This window comes from Eleginops maclovinus, chromosome 11, assembly GCF_036324505.1.
Source record: "Eleginops maclovinus isolate JMC-PN-2008 ecotype Puerto Natales chromosome 11, JC_Emac_rtc_rv5, whole genome shotgun sequence".
NCBI lineage: Eukaryota > Metazoa > Chordata > Actinopteri > Perciformes > Eleginopidae > Eleginops > Eleginops maclovinus.
In genome coordinates, this window is record NC_086359.1 from 10228342 (window position 1) to 10253168 (window position 24827).

At 40.1% G+C, this 24827-nt stretch overlaps 3 protein-coding genes and 1 long non-coding RNA gene across 4 annotated transcripts; 2 read left to right on the forward strand and 2 right to left on the reverse strand.

The window, feature by feature from the left end:
• Positions 1 to 1230: 1230 nt before the first annotated feature.
• LOC134872523 (uncharacterized) lies at positions 1231 to 7880 on the forward strand. The gene is made up of 2 exons (XR_010166811.1): positions 1231 to 1422; positions 7280 to 7880. It is a non-coding gene; the product is annotated as an uncharacterized LOC134872523 (long non-coding RNA).
• A 1935-nt stretch (positions 7881 to 9815) lies between these two features.
• LOC134872632 (trafficking regulator of GLUT4 1-like) lies at positions 9816 to 11674 on the forward strand. The gene is made up of 3 exons (XM_063896014.1): positions 9816 to 10422; positions 10611 to 10736; positions 10820 to 11674. The coding sequence occupies exons 1-2, from the start codon at positions 10021 to 10023 to the stop codon at positions 10722 to 10724; spliced, it is 516 nt and encodes a 171-aa protein (XP_063752084.1). The 5' UTR covers positions 9816 to 10020; the 3' UTR covers positions 10725 to 10736; positions 10820 to 11674.
• A 10-nt stretch (positions 11675 to 11684) lies between these two features.
• LOC134872631 (Golgi SNAP receptor complex member 1-like) lies at positions 11685 to 19901 on the reverse strand. Its single transcript, XM_063896013.1, has 9 exons — positions 19782 to 19901; positions 18767 to 18887; positions 18500 to 18575; positions 17990 to 18097; positions 17732 to 17823; positions 16123 to 16197; positions 12762 to 12791; positions 12353 to 12435; positions 11685 to 12107 (listed from the first exon to the last, which is right to left on the reverse strand). The coding sequence occupies exons 1-9, from the start codon at positions 19867 to 19869 to the stop codon at positions 11983 to 11985; spliced, it is 798 nt and encodes a 265-aa protein (XP_063752083.1). The 5' UTR covers positions 19870 to 19901; the 3' UTR covers positions 11685 to 11982.
• Positions 19902 to 20905: 1004 nt separating this feature from the next.
• Positions 20906 to 22973, reverse strand: LOC134872283 (beta-crystallin A1-like). Its single transcript, XM_063895520.1, has 6 exons — positions 22838 to 22973; positions 22461 to 22522; positions 22215 to 22333; positions 21945 to 22086; positions 21712 to 21854; positions 20906 to 21555 (listed from the first exon to the last, which is right to left on the reverse strand). Exons 1-6 carry the CDS (start codon positions 22956 to 22958, stop codon positions 21408 to 21410), a joined length of 735 nt encoding a protein of 244 aa, XP_063751590.1. The 5' UTR covers positions 22959 to 22973; the 3' UTR covers positions 20906 to 21407.
• Between the last annotated feature and the right edge of the window lie 1854 nt (positions 22974 to 24827).

The window sequence follows — 24827 nt, forward strand, 5'->3', positions numbered from 1 at the left end:
CAGCCCCTAATTAGAAACAAAGATTTAAACCATTTAAACCCTAACCAACTATCTGACTGCTGAGTTAATGACAAAAAAAATCTAAAGTCTGTATACAGCAGACAATAAAAAGTTATTTTTACAGGCCATAAGATCGGGATACCAACACTGTGAGTGTCATTGTGAATTGCCTTTCCTTCATTTTCAATTCTGATCCTACATAAAATTACTGTTATAATAAGACTCGCTGATTCATAATGACTGCCACCTCCACACAGGCCTCAAAAAGGAAACTATGGCTGAATCATCAGGCAATAAAGGTTACCAGCAGTAGAGTGAACACTGAGTAATTGCCATTTTCACAGAAACAATAGTCCGGTCAGTGGTTTTTCACCATATCATATTCAAAATCTAATACATTTAGTGGAAAGAAAATACATAAAGGTTTTATAAAACAGGCAGAGGAAGGAAAATGAGCTAATGTGTTTGGTCTTGTGAGGATTTGCTTTGTGTGCTCAGTGTGTCAGGTGACTGTGGACAAGAAGCTTCTCAAAGTGCAGCAACCTTAAAGCTGCAGGAGCGCAGGTTCACAGGAGAGAGGGAGGCATTAAAAAGGTGACTGACCTTATGGTCCTTATTGTGAGACTGTCTGAGACATAGATTATAAATATAAAGTCTGAAGTCTGAGAGAGAGAGTAACATCTTGACCTGCTGATGTCTCTGGAGGCCATGTACAGACTAACTTCTGCTGTGCCAGGTTTAACTGGTTTAACCTTTTAAGTTTCTCTGTGAAAAAACTCGGCCTGAATCTTTTTGGCGTGGACATTACATGATTTTATTTAGTCCTAACATGGCTACATGATTCTAGTTTTAGGACCAATGCACACAAAAAGTGCTGAAATGACAATAATGACTCGCTTTACGTCTTTATGTGCGTGACATATTACTAACAGGTCAATCTGCTGCCTCATGGGCGTGTACACGTCAGATTCGTGCAGATTCTGACGTCCGGTTCCCGTCGCTGTTACGTCATTACGCTGCCAGCTGATCAGAGTGGGAAGCCGGGTGTGTGTGCGTGTGTGTGTGAGAGAGAGCAAGAGAGAGAGCGATAGAGAGAGAGAGAGCGATAGAGAGAGAGAGAGCGATAGAGAGAGAGAGAGAGAGAGAGAGAGAGAGAGAGAGAGAGAGAGAGAGAGTTGTGTAAAAGGGGCTGAAGTCCTGCGCCGAGTCCTCCACTGCTGCTGCGCTGCAAGGAAAAGTAGGCTCAACACCAGCAGATATATAAACCCGTTGTAAATCGTGGAGGTAAAACAGACAGAGAGACAACGACACACCCTCCTGGAGCTTCGGGACTCCGCCGGAGCAGAGGGGGAGGCAGGCTGAACTCCGCCCGACCGTGCAGAGGGTTTGTCCGGGCAGCAGGAGCCAGGGCCGGTGGTCAAGGTGGGGCGTGTTTCTGACTGTGAGTCTGTCTGTGTGTTTCTGCTAACTAAACGCTTCTTCCCGTCAACCTGATTTAGCGTGTGGCGACTTCATGACCCACTTTGCGTTTAAACGACAACTGGGAAACCAATCCTTAACCTTTTTCAAGTAATATTCACTTCTCTAGCTCTGATTTCTGATTCCCAGCGGTAGCTTTCTGCTGACATGTTCCGTCGTAGGATCGTCGAGGATATAGGTTTGATCTTATAGGAGTTATGGCTGAAGGCCTGTATGTGTGTCATGTGGATCATATCGTCCAGGCCCACTGACAGAGATTTGGCAACCTATAAATGTGATCACAACCTCCAAGCTCCTACACAGAAGCTTAATCCACATCTGAGGTTTTCTTAAAGTGTTGCATATATTACATCTGCATCAGAATGTAATACATGGCTGATTGAAATATGCTAAAAAGTCAGAATTGTGTCAAAAATATGGAACAGAAAAGCCAACAAAGGAACGCACACATCATGTTGTCAGAGCTAAAGATTTACAAATGTGACTTTATATGATGTTTAGGTCTATTGTGTGTCATGACCATCATGTTATTTAAAACAACATCAACTTGTACTCAAGCCTCAAGAGTATTAATCATGTCATTTGTGAGCACTTAACTGTCAAATGTAGGATTTACAGGCTATAACAGGCTGGGATGTCTGCATTTATGCAATACAAATCTGACAAAAAGTGTCGGCATTCAAAGCCAATTCAAATTTGCAGGCCAAGGAAAAAGCCTAAGTATAGGATAGGTAAAAATCAGGAAGATAACTACTGCCGAGTCATTTCTCGGAAATCTGGAAGCAGTCATCTGGAAGATCTGTCTTCAAGTGAAAGACACAAAGTGTATTTCTGTAGATTTGTAGGACCAGTTAAACACTTTAAAGCAGATGACGTACCAAACTATTTAGGCCTCCAAGTCTCAAGTACACTTATATAATATTTTTTGTAGTCTTTCACACTTCTATGAACAGTCTTTTTCTGGGAGGGGAAAGCTTACTGTAGTGTAGCCTACATCGATGGAGCCTGTCTTACATAATTGTGCAGCTAGAGTTCAGTGTGCCGGTAGGAATGCGCAATAGGCTGTGTCACGAGCTGCATTTGTGCCATTGCAACCCAGAGTGTGACATAAGCCACCCTGTCAATGAGGATCACATTCACAAGGTGATTATAGGGTGTCAGTTAAACAGCAACTCATGGAGTCTACATGGGTTGTTTTCAGGGAAAAAGCAACCTTCCCTACCCTTTTTCTTTCTGCCTACATTTGCAGAAGTGAAGCCATCTTGCTCAACTTGGGCTACACCCTTCATTCCTATTGCGTGCCTTGTCAAGGGAGGATGGGGCAAGAAGGGATGTGTTATGTAGGTTCATTTAGAGAAAAAGCAATCCAGTCCTTTCAAACAAAATGCCACAGACTGCCTGAGGACAGGCTTACAGGCCTCATACCGCACATAGCCATCTCCCAGGGCGTCATGAATTCAGAATGGAATTCAGCTATTTCTCTTATTAAGTTAAAGAACCCGCACCCTTTATTTGTACAAATCTCAGGGTTAAAGTCAGATCGCCTTTAAAGTCCTGCAAACAGCCAGCAGCAGAACATAAGAAGAGGATCTGCACTATGATCAGTGTGTTGCCAAAGCCACCGCCCTTTCCCTGTCTTTGTCCCAATTCCCAGCCCCAAAATGATCAGTCTATACTGCAGACTACAATCTGGGGCAGTGAACTCTCGCCAACTGAGCCACACCCACAGCAGAGGAATGCACCTGGAGTGATATATGTAATAAAACATTTCTTGATGCAACTCTTTTCATTTAATTTTAAAAGTCTTCACACATTCTCTTGTGCAGATTTATCGTTGACGGCCAGCCCATGGCTTATGTCGTCACCTAATATTGGACTCTAGCACAATAGGATCACGACCCTAAATATGAAAAGGTCAAATGAGTGGGCTTGCATTATGGAAGGACGTTTGACCCACTCTTTACCATAACGCCATTCTTCATTTTCTATTCCCTTACTTCAGAAGCAGGCTTCCTCCTGTTTGGTTTTATTATTTATCTTTTTCCATATATAACAGTAATTCCTCCTTGTAAATGGTTCCCTCAGCCTCCTGTTTACACACAAACTCCAGTGTGTTTTCCCCCTGTCCTTCCAGGTGTGGTAGGGAATGCACGTCCCAGATAAGCCCAGTCTTTTGTGTATGAGACTGTGTGTTATCTCTTCTTGGACCGTGTATGAAAGCCTGTCTCAAGGCCTTACACACTGGGCGTCATGTGGCTCAGTCAGACTTCCTTGCTCGGATAAAACCAGAGAGAGAATGAGTAGGAGAAAAAGGCGGAGGTGAGGTGAGGGTGAACCTGACAGTGAAGCCACGTCTGCCTCGTCCAGTGCAGACCAGATGTAGATGGGTAGATCGAGAGAGGGATGGAAAAGGAGGAGTGTGCGAGGCCAGCCACAGCAGCGGGATGGAATTTCTAACATACGCAGCTGGAATGTGAAGAATGCAGGACAGTCTGCTCTGACTGAGCGAGAGAGGCAGGAGAGACACAAAAAGAAGAGAAATGAGGAAAAGGGGCACAGCTTAAGAGTCAGGGGTCAACACTGCACGTCTTTGTGAGTGTAAAGATACAGAGTCACTGTTTGCGGAAGGAGTGGCACGCTATGGAACAAATAACTTTATTCAGTTAGAGGTTGTGGCAGCCATAGTTGAGTTATGTGTGTGTGGCCTGAGGACTTGTACTGTACGTCCTCCTCCCTGACTTCATTCAGGCCAACCCTGCTGGGAGTGTGTGTGCAGGCCTGTGTGGGGGAGGAGGGTGGTGAGTCCCTTTTTATGATACTGACAAATGACAGCCTTATTTTGCAATGTAAGCTGAAACAAATATGTTTAATCAGTTATTTTTTTATTTGTAATGACCATGGCCTGACAAATTGTTGTCCAATATTTTGGCTTATGATTAAATAACAACAACAGTTAAGACAAACCTTATACCTCAACTCTATTTTGTGTTTAATGCTATCTAGCAGATGTTAGCATGCTCATACCTGCATGTTAACAATCTCAAGGCTCGATTTAGCATTTAGTTTATAGTATGGCTGTGTCTAAGACAGCCTCAGAGGTGCCAGCATGACTAGACTCTCGAGTGAATTCACAAAATGAATTGTCCTTTTGTGGCAGATAAACACACATACACAAAAATAAACTGTAACTATCAAAGTAACTACAAAGAGTGAATTATGCTCCACCCAATGTGCTGCCATTTAGCAGCATCTTGGTGAACATATGGAATTTGGACATGGTTATATTAAATAATATTCAGAGTTAGTGCATCATTTGCCCCTTTCTATGCAAATGAGCCTCATTGCAAAACAGTACAAGCACAAAGATCAGGGCTAATAGCCATTTATCTATCTTTTGTGAATTGGACCTTGAGACGGGGAGATAGCAGGTGCAAATCATGGTGCTCTCAGCGGTAGAAATCCATTTCTAAATGTACCTTTTAAAACTAATGACTGAACCTTTTTAGAGTCACAGAAAGATACGTATTACTCTATATAACATGAATTTTAATTGTTGTAAACAATTTTATAGTTCAAGGATTACATTTATATGTAGGTCTACATTTCTTTTTTCATATATCGGCACCGCCCAAGAAATTTGAGGCAAACCAGGAATATTTCTTTATTTTTGCTGTGCGCACAAGGTGGGCATCTATCCAAAAGCAGCTCAAAGTGCATGCCAACAGCCAAGTTAAAGTGCCAAAGTATGTTTAATCTTACGTAAAAACCTAACTAATGAAAAAAGATACCATGGGGGGTTGAGGTTCTCTTATATCAGTAAAGCAGCAATCATGCCCCAGACGGCCTTAAGAAGTGGAGCCTTAACAAGTTAACAGGCTGGTTTTAAAAAGGCCCTTTAAGAGTTAGAAGCACATTCAGCTAACAAGCCTCAGCTCTGACTGAAAGTAGATACAGGAAGGAACCTAACCGCAACTTTCTTTAGAAGAAATGGCCGCCATTTTGTAGTCCAGTAATCAGTTACTTGACCAATTAATAACCAAACAGCTGAAGATTTCTAACTCCTTGCTTTGATAAGAAACATATCTGCCACAGCATTTGTAGATTTCTTTAAGTGATTTTAAAACAGACAACAGTATTAAACTTTTTTTGAGAGTGCGTAAGTCACAAGTTACGACAGGCCTCTGCATGCTGACACTGACATTTGTTACGGAGATAAATTAGCCAGAAGGTGAATGCAGATCTTATTAGTGTTTTCCAATACAACTATGCAGAAGCCATATTGATTGGTTATATCTGAAGACCGATGACACGCTGGCCCTCTCCAGATGTTTCTGAAGTTTAAAATCAAACAATAAGTGAGATAAAAGGATTTTGTCCCTGCAGCAAGGTCTGTAAAATTTTCATAAGTCTGGTTGACCCTCCCCCCCGCTGTGCACAGTCTAAAGGCAGCGGGGTCACTGAAATACCTGAGATTATAGATTATTCTGGTTCTCCTTACTGCAGGAATGCACAGCATGTGTTACCCATCGTCAACCAAAAAAGTGGAGCAACTCCTCGATATCTCAAGATCCTAAACGTCCCCGCAATATATTCTGTCAAGGCAAGAAAAGCACAGTCTGCTTTAGCTTGTTGAGATTTGTCCTAGGAATGGGTTTGTAAAACTGCAAATGCATGGCCCTTTATCCATGGTCAGTAGGCTCAATTACTGTTGCGATTCAGTGAAAACAATATGAGCGCAGACGATAAGATAAACAGTCAAGACAGGATATGAAAAGTACAAGGACACATTTGCAATAGCTGTGAAACATTCATGCGTTCACACACAACCTCAAAAGCTTTACCTCCATGCAAAGCAGCTGGTTGCGACTAAAAAAGATAAAAAACCAAAGAATATAACATTTACAGTCATGCTAGAAGCTCTGTGAGGCTGTTCTAGACACAGTGGTGCTTTAAGCTAAATGCTAAAGTCATCATGCTAACATTCTCACACATGCTTAACGTGCTGATTTTGAACACGTAAAGGTTTATAATATTCAGTATCTGGGTTAAGTGGGTCAGGCATGCTAGCAATTGCTAATCCGTACAGCATGTAGCAAGTACAGCAGATGGGATAAGTAAACATAAAGTGGTTTTCATTTGGAAACTTATTGAAATGTATGTTTGTGATCAGGTTGATTTTTATTTCAGTTGGAGTTGCTGCCTAAAACAGAAATGCAGCTAAGATGTTAAGTTTATACTCTTTTCGTTCTACTTTTTCCTCATGTAAATTTGCAATTAAGCAAAACTACACTATAAAGCATGGCAACATGCAGAAAACATATTAGGGGAAGCTTCAGGGTTTCTCTCTGGGAAACACCCAAAGATTTACTTGACTAAAAAAAAAATGGCTCTCATGACTTCTGAAAGGATTTCAAGATCTATGCTTTCATGCGGTGGCTGTTACTCCTCTTCATCGAATCGCTCTTATTCTTTGTAACCACGGAAACTAAAAAAAGAGGCCAGTCTGTGATTTTGAGCATCATAACTAAGAGAATATTTAAGAATATCTTGTGGCAATTTCTAACGTGCAGAGCCAAGCAGCCAATGTGTGTATCCCTCCTGGTAATCTGAAGCATGATCTCATGTGCATCTTCCTAGTCCTTCGTTCATCTCCGCTCATTTCACCCACTTACTCACATCTGATCGCACACGGCTCCACTGCACCCACTGTACGAGTGTGACTGGCTGCAGGCCACCTCATACCCACGCTACTGGAGCAGTTTAGAGGAGAAGCTAAAATGTTCTCTTCTTTTCTCTGCAGGAATATGCACCTAAAACAGACGAGGGAACGGGAAGGAGTCGCTCTCTGTGCCATTTTTAAAGCAAAGCTGTCCATCACTCCAGGCAACTCTCACGCTCTCTGGCTGACTCCCAGCTCCCCCTCACCCCTGGCCCCTAATAGCTGACACAGAGCAGTTCTTCACTGGCAAGCTTTATGTTCTCGTACACATGCTAAAGCTGCCAGCTGAAGAACTGCTCTGGTCAGCCCTGCCCCGGATGAATCAAGAAGAGGAAGTGGACGGGGGTTGCTGGGAAGAGGACAGAGGAAGGCGGTGTTTCTGTTTCACACGCTTAGCAGGCAGGCGTGACTTAATACCGAAGAGATTTTATCCAGCATTGTTCATAATCCTGTGTTTATCACATGTAAGGTTTTATTTCAATTTACGCAACACAGAATGTTTATTTCTCATCTTTTTCCTAGAAAAACCTGATAAACTATAACAGTGTTTATTATAATGTGTATTTTACTGACAGAATACAGAATTATTCACTTTTAGTCTTTCTTTCAAAAAACCTGCCTGCCTACATTGTGTCTATGTGTTTGGTTTTTTTCAAAATAAAGGAAGAAATATTTTCTCAGACTTCAGTTTGATTTTTCTCTACACTACTGCACACTATAAACAAATGCAGAGCAGCACTCAAGGCTCTCCTGTCAAAAAATAACCCACAGAAAATAAAAGGGCGCCAATAAATGTATGCAAAAATGTGACACACTATTCCTTTTAACTTTTTAGTCCCTGGTGAACCCATTAAAGCGGAGCAAGAAAAAGTCAATTGAATTGCTCTTTTAATGTAAAACCGTCCTCAGGTTTTCTATAACTTCTGAAAGTGGTGTTGATTTTCACATTAGCAACTCAACAAGCTGACATTTTAGTATTTTGAGAATACATTTAGATTGCTTTTTACATATAAAATGTGAAACCAGACGGGAAAAATCACACTCTTAACATCTGACCTCCATCCCCCTTTTGCTTCAATGGAGCCCTTCACAAACTACCAAAACAGATTGAGGGAAGTAAGGAGAAAGCTTTCAAAAATAATATTCATAACTGCAAAGATTTTTATTTATTTAGGTCTATTGACTTACTTTATTACTGCTACTTTGGTTTAATAAAACAACTTCTTTCAATTATTTGTCCTTAATCTAATATAAAACATCCTATTGTTATTTATGTTGAATTTAAGCTGTAACTTTGTAGTGCACAGTCAATCCAGAAATGTTCTCCATAGATAACATGGAGCTTTGTTGGTTTGCACTAATAAAAAAATAAAAAACACATTTCAACATTTATCAGTTAGAACTAGAAATATTAAATTAACACAGACTATTAGGACTTTACAATGACAGATATCTGCTAAGTAAAATAATCTGAAATTGGAGTGTTGATGCACATTTAAACCTAGTGTTTTGGTTGAGTTTCCCTAGATCACCACTAGGTGGCATGGTAATTCCCAAAACTGAACATAACACTTGATAGAGAATGTTATGGTGTGGTAGATAAACACTTCATGATGGACAAATACAACTGTAATTGTCAAATATTGGAATAGGTTTTGGAACACGTGTTCAGATTTTATGTTAATAAAGGTACTTTATTAAAAAAAGGTGTTATTAGCCGGTGATGCAATCATTTATATCATAATTGAAACCGATGCATTCATCTGTAGCTTCAACTCCGTTGGGTAATTAAATAATCTGAAATGATTAATCGATTTCCAATGTTGGAATATGTAAGTATATAGACTTCAAAATTAATTACATTACAACTAATTGCGATTAAGCATTTCCTTTACAGTTTTAATTCATACTTCACACAATTTGAGAGGTGAATATTTTAAATGTTTGACTACCTTAAATGACTAACACATTCACTTTGATACACTAAGTATATTTGGGCTAGTATATTTCTTTAGAGACTTCTTTTAAATGCAGGACTTTTTTTCTCACAGTGCTTCTTCTACCTCCTCCACTGATATTTAAATGTAAAGAAACAGTAAGATAAATAAGTATTATATGTAAAGTAAGAGTAAATGTGATCATGTGTGTCGTTATTATCAACAGAAAAGACGGTCCTGTAAAGTAAAGTTACCCAAGACAAGTTAAACGATGTGAAATGGCAGAATGTACCTTAACATGAGGACCAGAGTCAGCAGGGCGTGCATGTTTTTCACAGGATCCACCTCACTCTGTTCATCTCGCTCTGCCTCACACACCCTGTGCCGCGTCCCTCATGCTGATACAGCTGAAGCTCGCTTCGCGCGTAAATGGAAAGCTTTTGCGCACCGCGCGTGTTCTCTTCAAACGAGGTTTAATTGATGTTTTTGCATTGTCACAAGCCTAGCCTGGCGCATAAGTAGGCTTCGGACACTCGGTGTGCGCTGTGAAGATATAAGGGATGCGGTAATACCTCACCACATAATGTGAAAGGGGGGGGGGGGGGGGGGGTAGAAAAGCAAGGCGCGCCTCCAGACGCTCACCGCCAACTAAACGGCAGAGGGAGTCAAGACAACTATAACATCTCGCTCTGCAATAAGAATTTTTGATGGAGTTAGACTGCTTAATTAAGTAGGTTGCTTTAAATATATTAGACTTTCTGAATTTGTAAGATTTAGTCTAATGAGCCCAAATGGAGAAGATTTGAAGGACGACTGCTCAGCATCTCAATTTACAGGACAGCGCCTCGGTCGGACAAAGACTTGGAGACTTCTCATCTTTCAGTGATGGCTATCAACACGGACGCAGCCTTTGGGAAAAGCGCCCTTGGCGAGAGGGAGGTTTCCAATCCGACCGACTTCCAGGACACGGAGAAGCTCCTGAGCACCGGGACCACCGAGCCCACCGGGCAGAGCAACGTCAAACCGTCCGACTCATTCTCCCTCAACATCAGAGGCAGCGTCCGGTCCCTGGATGCGGACCAGAATGGGCACAGATCACCGCTAAAGTCGGGCTCCATCGGGTATCTGGCGGCCCCACCCAAGTCCCTGTCCCGGCTCAGCCTGAACCCGCTGCCCTCCCTGTTGCCGTCCGGGTCCGCACCCCCGAGTTACCTCTGGCTCGCCGTGCTGTCGTGCTTCTGCCCCGCCGTGCCGCTCAACATATGTGCCTTGTGGTATGCAAATGTGGTAAGTTACATTTACAATTAACTTCCAAATATCACAATGTAGAGGATTATACTTTTATGTCTGTGTTTCAGATGTTTGGGTTTATTCCTAAAACAGTTTTCAACACTACAGGTGTTTGTTTGTTTTTTTTGTCTGTTGAGTTTAAATAATAAATTATGTATTACTCTCTTCCTTTCTTTCTCCATTAGTCGAGGTCTGTTCTCCATACAGGAGATTTAGAAGGAGCAAGGAAGTATGGACGGCTGTCTATGCTGTTAGCTGTCTGGCGATGCTGCTGGGTGTGGCTGTCATCATCTTCATAGTGTTTACATTAGGTATGGAAGCAATACAACAATCATTCAAAAAGGCTGTGAGTGTAAGGATGTGTATCTTAATTTGACTTTTCTCTGATTCTCAGAGTTCCAGAAATAAACTGTGGGATGGACGGAGTCACATTTAACTTCATCTGATCTCAAATTTCCACAGAAGAGTGGTGGAGGAGGAGGAGGAGGAGGAACGTTTTGAAAATGTAAAAAGCACAAAATCTGTTGAAAACAAGCTGAAAAGACTATGTAAAACATATTGCTTTTTTCTGCTATGGACGAGAGAAAGAAGAAGGAAATAGGTTGCAGGCTGTTTCTCTTTTTACAGCCGCACATGTCTCATAACTAACCCCACAAACTCAGGAAAAAAGTTAGGAAAACGAAGGCTGCACACAGATAGTGTTGTCGGATCATCAGACAGCACATGCTGTGGAGAAAGTGCAACTGCTCATAGTCCAAACTACTGGTGCACTGAGGTACTTAATAACTGCATTTGCTTATTAAAAAAATGGCATTGATAAATAGGACTAAGAAGACCGTCATCATTAACAAAGGTAACACATAAAAATACAATTTATATGTGGTGTAAGATTAATTAAAGAAGAAATGCATCAGTGCACCTCTAGTCTGTAACTGCCTGCTCTCTTAACATTTACAACACAGTACGGACCAACTGAGGGAGGATGTATATACTGATTTCATACACTGTTTACATGCAACAAATGTACGTTTATCACGACAACGTCCTGCTGCAGCCATAGTGTGATACCTTGCTTTGCGTGCTATATGATAAATTGATGCCTACACTTCGTTACGTTTACAATATACTGCAAGATATGAACGGGGCTGCTCTCCCTGTATGCACTGTTATTTGCACTCTGATGTTGATGTTTATACATTTATACTGTATGACTGGTTAACTGTGCATGTCGGAAATAAACTTGAACGAGCATGACAACCTTGAAAGTGAGCTCATCACCTTTATTTTATAAGTGCCGCCAATACTTTATAAAGAAGTATGACGTTAACAGTACACAAGGTAAAATAGGACTTCATACAAGAGTTAAAATTACAACAGGATAGAAGCAGCAATATATAATTATTTATAATTTCAAAAATAAATAAACTCTAAACTGAGAGTTGACTAATTTCAATTAAGACTTGTTAAACTGATGTTTTAGCGTAGGAAATAGCGTTATGAAAACATTTAAAATGCAATGGATATTTTTCTTTAAGAAAGCAATGGTCCGTCAGCAGATCAGTGGAAAGTGTAGAGCAACAGGAGTATGGTGCAGATGCCGATCACCCCACCCAGAATTAAAGAGTCCCGCCTCTTGCGCAAATTGATTTTCTGGATGAGACTGTTGATGGTGGGGAAGCGATCTGAGAGGCGGGGAAGTGTGGTGAAGGATGATAATTAAGTTCAAACTCGGCCTTTCCTCTCTCGCAGTAAGTTAGAGACAGTAAAGCAGCAGGGAAAAAACATCAGCGGTGCTCCCAACACTAATAGGAGGAGGGGTAAATGGAGCTTAATGGTGTAAGTCATACCAGCTTTAGATGGAAAACTAAGTCAAGAACATCAGGTGAAAGAAAAAGGAGGACACATGATCGAAACGATTAAAGGATACTGGCCAAAGTTGTGACCCTGGTTTGAATGGACTTCAACATCCCACGCTGAAATGTGATGTTCTCTTTGGTAGCCATGGCGATACTGGTAGGGAGAAGAAGAAACCATGAGGGATTAGTTGATTGGAAAAGATGCACACATCCGTCTTCACAGCACAGTTAAATGTTTCAGCTGAGGAGCTAAAGAGTAGACAGGATGTTCTGCTCTAGTGCGTGTGCGTGCGTGCGTGCGTGCGTGCGTTGCGTGCGTGAATAAAAACAGGTTTTCTCCTCCTTACTGTCCATGTGTGTGTGTGTGTGTGTGTGTGTGTGTGTGTGTGTGTGTGTGTGTGTGTGTGTGTGTGAGAGAGACTAAATTGAATGAGTGAAAGAAGAATAAGGGAGGACAGTGAACAGGACAATAAAGCTTACCTTATTGCATTGTCAATAAGACTATCTGAGCTGTAAACAGGAAAAGAAGAGGAAAAAGAAAAAAGTCAAATCAAATCGACTGAAAAACGTTCTTTTATAGTTATATACAAAACAACAACAACACCTAAAATCATATAAATACTTCCACAATTACGGGAATCTTTGGCTGTCCATCACTTTAAAACAAGACATTCTTTACATATTATATAAACTCAGTCATAAAACAGGATTCAGTGAAAGCCCATGCTATGAAACCACACGTCCCTTAGAGTCTAGTATCATAAAAGGAGCACTTCCTGCAAATCCTGTGAGAAAAGTGCTGGTTAATGGAGGGTATTTGGGAAAGTCAGAATGTGATTGGTAAAATACAAGCTTCAATCCAAGCCGATCTAAATTATAGAACTAAGTTTGCATGCATTAGCATTGTGTTTTCACAGTAAACAACAAAGTAGGAGAATCATTTACTTTCCCGTGTTAACTACAAAACTTAACATGTAAGCAAAGTGAAACTTGACTCAATGAGAATAATAAAAGGTCTAAACAAAGCCCACACCTCACGCTGACTCGGAATGATTACTGTATCTCCACAAACTCTCTCTGAATTACCTTCAACCCATCAGAGGAGTAATCTGAATGATGCCACCTTAAAGTGCCATGAACACATAGTGTAGACTGTAACAGGATATGGTGTTATTTGTTTTTAGGTGCGTACAGAGGAGCGGACACTGAACTCACACAGAAGGTTTACATCAGCGGCCATTAGCTGCTGGGATAAGTGACGGGGAGAACAATGAAGTGTTCAGTCAGAGCTGAGCCTGACCATATAAGGTCAGCAGCGTGCATCCTGGCCGACTCCACTGGAGACCGAAAATCAATACTGTGCTTCATACTTCCTCCTCATCTATCCATCTATCTCTCCCACTATCTGTCTGATGCTCTCCTCCGCTTTCTATTCTCTGCAGATGGCCTTCTTTGTTCCCCTTTAATCTTCTCTTTCGTTACAAGCTACTACTTATCTGCATGTAACTACTTTCCTACTTCACAAAGTGGTCTGATCACCGGTGTGGCTTGATTGACTTTTGCAACTATTGGAAGTTTAAAGCTTCAAAACCATTTAAGACATCATGTGCTTCAGATGTTTACCTGTCTGAGTCTGACAGTAGGCTGGGTGTTTGTCTGTATTGTTCTTTACAAGAGGGATGTTAAAATGTTTAAACATGCTTGCTGTGAAAACAATTACATTTTGTTGGCAGCACGTGGGAAACCCTTCTGGTCTGTTGTGGTCAGGGTCTAAACTTTTACTCTTGGATTTTTAGTCAAGAGCTAATTATTTAACTGTGAACACACCAGCACAATCAGGGAGAGATCATTGGCCACTATATTAGGTACACCTCTTCAACTGCTCGTTAACGCAAATATCTCGTCAGCCAATCACATGGCAGCAACTCAATGCATTTAGGCATGTAGACATGGTCAAGAGGACCTGGTGAAGTTCAAACAGAGCAGAAGGAATGGGCAAGAAAGGTGATTTAAGTGACTTTGAACATGACATGGTTGTGGGTGCCAGAGTGGCCTGTCTGAGTATTTCAGAAACTGCTGATCTACTGGGAATTTCACGCACTCCCATCTCTAGGGTTTACAGAGAATTGTCTGAAAAAGAGAAAACATATCCAGTGAGCAGCAGCTCTCTAGGCCAAAATGCCTTGTTTATGCTAGAGGAGGATGGCCAGACTGGTTCTAGAGGATCAAAAGGCAAAGTTACTCAAATAACCACTCATTACAACCAAGGTATTCAGAAGTGTTCTGCGTGCGCACAACACGCGGAACCTTGAAGCAGATGGGCCACAGCAGCAGAAGACCGGGGGCCACTCCTGTCAGCTCAGAACAGGAATATGAGGCTAACATTTTAACGGGCTCACCAAATTGGGCAATAGAAGAGTGGAAAAATGTGTGAGAATGAGTTCAATGTTGAAGGTCGGTTCAATTAGGACGGGGCAATATGAATAAAATGAAGAAAAAAAAAAATTGATATCCACCATATTTTCACAATAAGAATTTTGATAACTAATCAAAATGTGGATTTATTGACAAAGCGGGTAAAGGCAAATAATAGAACAGTCCGGTGATTACAGGAAATGAAACCACTTTACTGGAATGCAGTCTTTAAAATGAGGAAAATGAATCACAAGCGATACTATGATATCCAAAATCTAAAGACAATATCAAGTCTCGTATCGCAAAATCGTTCAAATATGGATCTACTGCACGAACCAGGGTTCAATTTCTGCACGCAAGGCTTTCCAGTGCACTTTTATCTGAGTATATAGAGTAAAGTATCTAAAGGGTTTCATAACATAGTCCTTTCTGACGTCTTTCCTCTCCAGGGGATATTGGAGAAAATATCCCTGTGTGTTTCGGGATCACACTGAGCACATCGGAGAAGGAATGACTGCACTGTGACAGCAGGGTTATCTTTCTCTAAGGCTGTGGCCAATGGGTGGTTTATTTTTAAATCATTACTCATGTTTCAGAGGTTATTACAGCACATATCGGAGCAGGATTTACTGTTTCCAATCTCTTACGTTCCTGGTATTTCAACAGGACGAATCGCAGACAAATTGGCACTGTCATTAATGTTACTGTTGGTAACAACCCAGGATCAATTGGTTCAGGGAACAGCTTTCACATGAGCCGAGTAAGAGCACAGATTTACTGGTGGCACAGGACTCAGTTTTAATGTGTCCTTAGAGGGCGTGTTAGTGTCTGCTGGTATTTTCTGTTAATGCATCAGCTGTTTATGATCAATGTAGGTTTTAATCTAATCTATCTTTCCCTCATTCCTTTTTCAATTGCTTTTTTTCTCCCTTATGGAATGGCAATTTAATAAATCATGACCCACGCAGCTCAAATATAGTCTGCATTATTTTTTATCATAGGAAACGTATCACCTTTTCTCTTTGTTTAAAAGATGAGCGCTGGGAACATGGGAAACTTTGAGCAAGGACTTAGCTTACATTTTTATTGCACAAAAGGTACATTTCTCTCAAATTATGAGCACAAATTTGGTCAAATCAATGTAGGTTAGTATTTGGTAACTTAAACCATCAACCCGGACATGTGTGGGATATCAACATACTGATTAAACACTATCATTAATACACAGGTGTGCCTCGGGGCTTGTGACAATAAAATCCCACTCTAAAGTATGCAGTTTTATCACGCAATACAACGCCACACATGTCAAGTTTTGAGGAATCACTCAAATTAAATGGAGGATACTTTAAGTAATGAAGGAGGGATCTTGGCTGTAGCCCTAGGCTCAATGTTCCAGTGTTTCTAAGTACATTTTTAAATCTCTTACTTTCGGAGATGTTCATGTTCCTTCAGGAAGAGTTCAGTCCTCCTGTTATTCACTCCTGTGCTGCTCTTGTAGGACCTGAGAAAGTAAACAAAGAGTGATGGACACTGAATGATGACTTAATGATTTTTAAAAAGCACCAAAGTTCTGACAATTCATCCTGAGGGGGTCAATGATGCTTAAAACTTTGGTCTGAAAACACAAAGTCATCAACATGTTGATTAGTAGACAGTTCATATAAAGCAGGCAATGAGTGTTAATCTCATAATCCCTCATATGTGAAGGGTTTTATACATTTACCCATTTAAAAGCTTGGCAGTTGGCTAACATTTGAAGTAAGAAACAAGTTTCTCCTCCATCTTTGCTTCTCGGCGTTGTTTCACTCACTCCTATTAAGTGATGACTTGATGCTGATTATGTACTTCCTGCTTTAAGGCTTTTAAGTGATTAGCTCTGATAACCCACAACTCATCAATCTCTTATTTACATCATCCCCTCCCTATTTGGACTGAATACATGATCCCTATTTAGATCACCAATTCATCATCCCTTTGCTTTTCTGCTCCCCCCCCTCTCCGCACTGTTCCTCTATACACCTGACCTCCATAAGAATAATTAAAATCGATTCTTATCAGAGCTGTAATCAGTCAACATCAGATCAGGAAAGTGTCTCCCCTCCTTTCCTTTCTGTACGGCTGTCTTTCTCTCACTGATGCTCACTCTATTCCTGATAAAGCATTTCTCTGTATCAGCCTCGCCATATGTAACCACTCTGCCTCCGTTTGGGTTGAATGAAAGCCTTGTGGTTTGATTTACTGTAGAAGGCACTTAGGAAACATATCCCCTGAGAAAAAGAGAGGGAGAGAAGATATACAGAGAGAGACAGAGAGAAGAAGGAGACAATAAGAGGAGGTTCCTCTCATTAGAGGATGAAAGTGATAGAAAGGATGGAAATTATCCAAGGGTGGGGGAATTGAACAACAAACTGGACTTTTCTGCCTCCTCCTGGTTGAGAATAACATAACAAACGTCTACAGAGCAGGAGGGCAACAGGGAAGGAAGGAAAATAAGTAATTTGGGATATTTAGGAGAGCCAGATAAAAAAAAAGGAATAAACTAATTGAATAATATTTAAAGATACAAATACCATAGATTTGAATACCCCCCCCCCCCCCCCCCAAAAAAAAAGACACATTTTTCATTTATATTCATGAAACGTCTGAATTACATTTGACATAGTTTTAACTAGGTCTGATTAAAGCATTTTTAAACAACATATTGATTGCATTTAGAGAGAATGACCAGTTTAATTGATCTGGAAAACATTTTTTAGAATCAATTGATGGTTAAAGTTGTTTTGCAAAAATGGCAAAAATATTCACTGGTTTTCTTTGTGTCCTACAAGCTATTGAAATACATTATCAGAGTGATACTTACAGTCAATAATTCTGACAGATTAATGTCAGGAAATTTAAAATAAAGCTCATATTTCAACAGGGCAGAGTTGACTACTGCTCAAGGAAGAAATGAGTCAATGACAGCCAGTGAAACTAATAGAGGTCATAGCATATACACACACACATAGTATTTTTTATTGTCAAAAGGTTCTTACTCAATGTCTCTGTGAACAGAGCCTAGCAGGTCCTCTCGCTCCCGCAAACTGAAGAAGTTGCTTTTGGTTTTGTGGAATTCATGAGTATAGTCCTGTGGGATAAAACAAAAGAAAAAATAAAGCCAAAAATGTAATATGATTACACAAATGTTTCCCCCACAAAACAAAGAAACATTTAAAAATATTTACATTTGCACCAGAAACACTTTTCGGCCTGAGAAAATACCAAATACAAGAAAGAGAAGTAATTGCATTTACCTGTAAGATGTCTCTGTGTCTCTGTAAGGTGTGCATCAGCGCTGCGTTATGTGATACAACTCCCGGAGTATTTGTGTACTCTGCCATCTTGTCATTGACTGCTGAAAGCTGCCAAACAAAAGGATAACAATAAAAGCAAGGAGCCATAAGAACATACATTTTTGGCAGTAAGCGATCTTAAACAACTCAGTAGTATTTGAATAACTTGGCTAAATTAAAAATAGGGAGTACTACAGTAAATGAATTTCGAAGTTAACATGAATGTATAATAATATGCATAAACCTCAATTCTGATGTAGTTTGCAATCCAAATATAAACTGTAGTTCTTGCAGGATATAAAATTACAGGATGACACAATCAGATTTGGCTGCTACATTTCTTTTTTATTAATAAACATTGTTAATATTATTTTCGGGGTCGCATCAACTCCCTCCGGGGGCTTGAGCATTTAGCGACTGCTTCTGAAGAAGACCCTATATCCCCACATATATGTGTGATATTTGACTTACATTGGCCAATAGCTGCTCCAGCTCAGTGGTCATAGCCACGAGCATATTGTCTTGAGACGAGCCGACAGAATCAGACCTGATTTAAGAAGGAAAAGGAAAGGATAATAAACTACAAGTTCAAGTAAAAAAAATACAGTCTGTCATTCAAACTATAAAGAAACTCAGTTAACTATTAGACAAGTGAACACAATTCTATTCATTTCTATATCCAAGGCTAGTTATAGTACATTCAAATTGTTAACATAAACTGAGGCTTTTTTAGTCGACCTGCTGTCTCTTGTCCTCTGGTCCTTGCTGCTGCTGCTGCTGTAGCTGGTGCAGAGTTTACTGAAGGAGACCAGCTTGAGATCCAGCTCATTCTCCAACTGTCTGGCCTGTTTACGCAAATCTGGATGAAAAAACAGGGAAAAACACCCTCAAGACAAACATCTTATCATGGACTAAGACATTTCATACATGACCAAAAGTTTCTGTTTGAAAATAGGAAAATGGGCAACATGAAGTGGACAAGATTGGAGGCATTAAACAGGAAACTACAACAAAAATCGGATCTTAAAAATATACACATTTGCAACCAAGACATTTTAAAGAGAAAAAACAGAATGATTGCGTTAGACACAAAGTATGTCTGTAACAGATGTCAACACTTTAGACCCCTCTGAATGTCATTTGTCTTTCTGATTGTATGGTGTTTAGGTACAAATGGGATTAAGAAGTAACAACAACAACTTTTGTTTTTACTGCGGACGATACTTGACTTTTGTTTGTATAAAAGTTTGAATGAAGTTGTTTTTCATTTATTGCTACTTGTTACTTTTTGTCTGCAAAGTGGTAGCAAAGCGTCAAACAACAAGCTAAGTTAAACAAACCTCTGTAAGAAAGTTAAGCAGCTGAAGGAAGTAGCTACACTTATCATCAGTTTTTACTGTTAAAGAACACGTTCTTTTTTTTATTACTAGAAATGAATGTGTAATCAAGCTCTTCAATATTCCAAACAAGAAAGGTACAGTAACAACAAAGCTAACAATGCAATCATTGCGTAAAACTTATCGAAAACAATTAAATAAGTTAAAAGAGCTTAATAACGTAAACTGTTAAAGTTCGACGCAAAGAAGCTAACTGTTTTACGTTAGCTTAAAGAAAAATTACGAGTCGAATACAAAGTTTATTATCGTTACGTCTCACGAAACATGTTGAATGTGTCTGACCTTACTCGGTTAAAAACAATAACAGACGTACATTTGGACAGTTTTTATAAAATAAATGCTGAAACAAAATGTACCTTCCCAGTAGTTGCTGCTGTTCGCCATGTTTGTTGTTGACATGTCATCATCAGCCGTCAAGACGAAACAACTGTCGCAAATTATCATTTGAGCCACAGCGTCCTCTGCTGGTGTCCGGCTGCAAGTGAACCCTTTGCTGAACCAGATCAATATCTCTCATAATTATATCATCCCGTGGGTGAACATGTGAAACATGATACTAGAGAGGCCTAATAGCCTCATTGCTTAATAATTGAAATACAACGGTTTTAGAGTGTTTTCCCTGATTTAGCTCCATATTGATAACTGTTGATCTACGTAAGTGAGCTAGTACAAGTAGGTTACCAAAATAAAACATCTCATTACAATTTATGCAATCATTTCAAAAGCATTACAGGAAGAAAAATTCACTTAAATCAGTTCAATATGTAAAACTACTTTGATAGAGTAGCTCCTGTCTTATAGTTAGTGGTATAATGTAACTTAATTGCCTTCATACTGAACAAAGCGCAGGAAAAGTACTTAAGCTTTATATATCCCATCTACTTGAGTACGTTTATTTTCTAATTGTAAATTCTAATTCATGCTTGTAAGCTATTTCTACTCAACTAGCTCTCAGAAGTATATAGTGTACATTTTACTTCATTACATTTGTATGATAACTTAAGTTACTTTTCAGATTATTGATCAAAGAAGTAATCGTGCTGACTTTTAAGTTCAACATTCAGTTTGTAATCATTTCTTGATTATAAATTAATTCAATATTCAATGTTTAGTTTAGTTTACGTGGTTTGGTATTCAGTACTTATCCCAGCTCTTTGGTCAAGCAATAGGATTTTTATTTAAGCAGTCAATCCCAAGTTATATTTCTTTATGGTAGGATCATTCCATCAATGGAAATATAGCAGACATCTTGCACCATTTTATAGACATTTCCTCAAAATGTCGCCTGACATATTTGGTCATTTTGGAAATTTGACACCATGACCAATTGTATTTAAGTTTGTTGGATACAAACAACCCTATGACAGATGAGTGAGGTGCTGTAGTTTGAGCTTTGCTGCTCACCAGTGGTGTCAAAGTAAAGGTATATCAAGACAAGTCACAGATGATTGAAGTACATGTTACTCGTATTGTGAATCTCTCTGTTTCTTTGCTCATTCTCTTTATTCATCGTCTTGAACATAGGCAGTCATGGAAGTACAGTAACAGCAAGACTGGTTATCATGTTGATGTAGAAAACAATGACGATGAAGATGATGATGATGCCATCAATGGTGGAGATGAAAAAAAGCAAAAACTTTGAGGTGTTTTCACCTTTCTGCAGTCAACCTCGGCAGATGTTGCATCTCTTTCAAACTGATTCAGCCTTTTCAAACAATTCTGTCATTCCTATTTTCTGTCTTTCTTACATCTTTCCTCTTTTTGTTGATGTTTCTTTAAAAAATGCAAAAGTGCTGTGAACAACTGACACCAGTAAGCACCTGAAGTCCAGCCCGGGATCCTGCTTTGACTAACCGGACCGACGGGGCCAGGGAGATGGAGGTTGAAGGAGAAGAGTAAGAGAATTAAGGATGGAAGTGCAGGAGGAAGGAGAAGAGGAAGAGTAGGAGATGATGAGGAAGTGTGATGGAAATGCTCTCTTCTCAGTGCTGGATCCTCCTGATGGACTGAATCTGGGGAGTCTGGGAGTGGGAGCCAAACTCACGGTAACACTTGTACTCTCCTCCGCGGCAGTCACACTCCATGATGTACTGGTAGCCACGGTAGCCAGGGAACTGGTAGCACACAAAGCTGCAGGAAAAAACAAGAACATGCTTTTCAATTCAACATACAGTTGTGTCAGTAGCTATTGAAAATGTGTGTACAGTATTTCCAGTGTGTTTTCTTGCTCAGGACTAGCTGAAGGTGTGTAAAGTTTTAAATCAAAGATCAGGAAGATAGACTTACGCTCCACCCTGGATGTGCATGGATCCAACCTCGTTGTTCATCCAGCCCATGGCCTGCAGAGAAGGGTAGTCATCACACAGCTCGAACTGACGACCGCTCATGTTCTCTTTCTCGAAGATGGTCATGCGGGACTCCTTATGGTTCTGTACAAAGGAGAAGAAAAACAGGTTCAGCACAACTTGAGACGTAGCTCAGCCTAAAAGTGTTGTAACTCTGTTGAATGTTAAACATACAGCACAGCAGATGGGCCTGAAGGAGATCATCCTCTCAATGCGATAGGAGTTGCTACCACTGTAGGCCTCAAAGCGAGGGTAGTCTCCCTTCTCCAGGACGAACTGCTGGCCGCAGAAGCTGGAGTGCTCATAGCCAACCCAGCTGATAGCAGAGAATTAAAAAAGTCACAAAACCATAAAAAAAAATTAAAATCAGCACACTTTCAGAAAAAAAGTTGCTCCATTTCTGTTGTTGAGGATTTCAAAAAGTGAGGAAATCAGAGAACGTACGCGCCACACTCGACCTTCAGGGAGCGGATGTTCTCCATACCGCACTCCATGATGTTCTGGCAGCAGGCAGTGAACTCCATACGTCTTCCCTGGAAGTACTCCTGGTCGTACACGGTGATCTACAAAACACAAACAAATTCCCAAAAGAATGAACAAGGGGAGTCTACCACAGTTGCCATAAAATTGCATAACAATTACCACTGTTCCTTATGCTGATGGGAAATGTAGTGTTGGGTGGCTGCTTACCTTCCAAGGGCCCATGGGCATGGGGTTAATGTGAGCCATTATGCCTAGTTTTTCAGTAGTACCTGTGGGGAAATTTAGAGTCAGTAAGACCCTCGGACAGAAGAAAGAAACAACCTGTATATTGAATAACAATAACTTTTTTATCCTGCATGCTGCTCTGGTTGGCACTTTAACTTTCTCTAAGGCTTGTACATTAGTGTTTACTGTTAAGGTTTCTCACATTAAACTAAACCAAAAATCTCCTATTTCCTATCTTTGATCTGTTATAAAATATGATTCCATTATTTGCATTAAAGGTTAAAAACAAGCCACTCTGTCCTCACTGTAGCTTCCATAGATTGGGAAACTGTGCTGTATTGCAAACTGGTTTGACCTACCCAAACTGGTGAACTGTGTGTCGTAGAGTTCCACTGAACGATCTGCAGAGAAGGTGTGTGTGGGGGAATATATACCCCCATGGGTGACGGGGCCGGGGGGAGCAAGGCACGCTGGATTCATGTCAGCACTTTGCTTTGGACTCCATTGTTTTGTTGTTTGAGCCACAGAGGGGTTAACACACAGACACACAGTGATTCATGCAAACACAAAGAGGGCACACTTCTATACTGCACTCTGGTAAATCTATATGCTGGCAAAAAAAAAAACGGTTAGATTTCTCCACCAGTTTGTAAGTCCAGTGATAAAACTGTTCAAGTTTCTTTATGAATTGTTGTTCATCCAATCTTTATTTTTTTTGATTTATGTTCTTTCAAAAGGGACGTTTGATGGCAATAGAGTCAAAGCACGGTAAAGTTTATTTTGAGTCTGATGGGTGTTTAATCCTATTTTTAGGATTTCAGACACTCCTTACAGAACATACTCTGTGTGAAGATCAGCAAAGAACATGGTGCTGCATTTGTCGTTTATCACTTTGTGGTTTGAATGTGAATTGTGAATGAAACTACTACTCAACAAGTAAAACAGTTCCAAGTGAATAAATCCAGAATGAAGGTTAGCAGGAGGCTCTGATAGAAAGGCCTCATTGGAAGGAGTGGTAGGGCTTTGGCAATGAAATCAATGAGCTGTATTTTCACTTTTAAGCAGTGGTGTGAATTGGTTTATATTATATTTATATGTATAAAGAGAGATCCAAAGTTGAAGTGTTCATTACTTTTTCTACTTTTTATAGATCTGTAACACACATTTCTACCATTAAGACGGCACAAAAGCATCTTTCAAACTCGTTTTTGTTGCAGACATTTTAAGTTACAAGTTATTTTTAAAATGTATTCCAAACATCTGAAGCAAGAAGTGTGTTTTGTAGTATTTTAAAATGTTTTTCATAATGTAAATGGTTAAAAAAAAGAAGGCAAAGATTGAACAAATAGAAAGCACTGCACAATAAACATTTAGGAATGGCTTAGTGAGGTCAGCACATTAGCCAGACTCTCTGTCTATGTGTGTGTGTGTGTGTGTGTGTGTGTGTGTGTGTGTGTGTGTGTGTGTGTGTGTGTGTGTGTGTGTGTGTGTGTGTGTGTGTGTGTGTGTGTGTGTGTGTGGGTCTATGCAATTCTTACGTGGTTCTACCACAGAGGGTTACAGAAATATAGGCTAATAACCATGAAAATATTTTTGGGAACATGTTTCTGATCAATGTAGATTTATTCCGCTCAGATAGTGTTTGTGTGTGTGTGTGTGTGTGTGTGTGTGTGTGTGTGTGTGTGTGTGTGTGTGTGTGTGTGTGTGTGTGTGTGGGAGCGTTGTTTGTGTGTGCGTGTGTTTCTGCTGATGATAGCAGCAGCAGCTCAGACGTGACAAAGGGACGAGCAAACTCAGCAGGCCAATGTGAAGAGCCCACAGTGACAGTGACTCTCAGTGTGAACATAACAACACCTCACTTTCTTCTACACTTTTACAAACCAACATGCGGCAGTCCCTCAATCTTGAGTACTTGTGATTTTCTTTTTCCAAAATTGATTTTAGCTGAATGTCACAATTCCTTTGACTGGATTGGTAATTCAGATATGTGGGGACTGGCTCGATTGAGAGCAGCTTTGTGCATTTCCCCTCTTGGACAACCAGGGTAGAGCATACAATGTCAGGGTAAAATTCTGTGGTTTGCAACAGATTAGAGTTCAATAACCCTATCTAATACACACAGTACATCCACACAACACCGTAAAGGTTAGGGCGTTAACAGCTACTTGCCTTATTTTTTTAATAATGTAATATATTGTGTGTATAGTAGGCCTAACTTACAGTATAATACTTTACAACATCATAGTTACTGTGAATAGGTTGTGTTATCTACTTTAAAACAACAGTGTTGAATGCAAGTAACTGCAGAATACAATACAATGTCTAGCAGTGAGGGGTCAGTCCATGCAG

Coding starts and splice junctions, on each gene's coding strand:
- LOC134872632 (XM_063896014.1), top strand. CDS start 10,021: ATGGCTATCAACACGGACGCAGCCTTTGGGAAAAGCGCCCTTGGCGAG. Junction 10,423..10,610: donor CCTTGTGGTATGCAAATGTG/GTAAGTTACATT, acceptor TTTCTCCATTAG/TCGAGGTCTGTTCTCCATAC.
- LOC134872631 (XM_063896013.1), bottom strand. CDS start 19,869: ATGATAATTTGCGACAGTTGTTTCGTCTTGACGGCTGATGATGACATG. Junction 18,888..19,781: donor CAGCAGCAACTACTGGGAAG/GTACATTTTGTT, acceptor TTTTTCATCCAG/ATTTGCGTAAACAGGCCAGA. Junction 12,436..12,761: donor CTTATTGACAATGCAATAAG/GTAAGCTTTATT, acceptor TCTCCCTACCAG/TATCGCCATGGCTACCAAAG.
- LOC134872283 (XM_063895520.1), bottom strand. CDS start 22,958: ATGAATCCAGCGTGCCTTGCTCCCCCCGGCCCCGTCACCCATGGGGGT. Junction 22,523..22,837: donor CACACAGTTCACCAGTTTGG/GTAGGTCAAACC, acceptor ATTTCCCCACAG/GTACTACTGAAAAACTAGGC. Junction 21,556..21,711: donor ATGCACATCCAGGGTGGAGC/GTAAGTCTATCT, acceptor TTTTTCCTGCAG/CTTTGTGTGCTACCAGTTCC.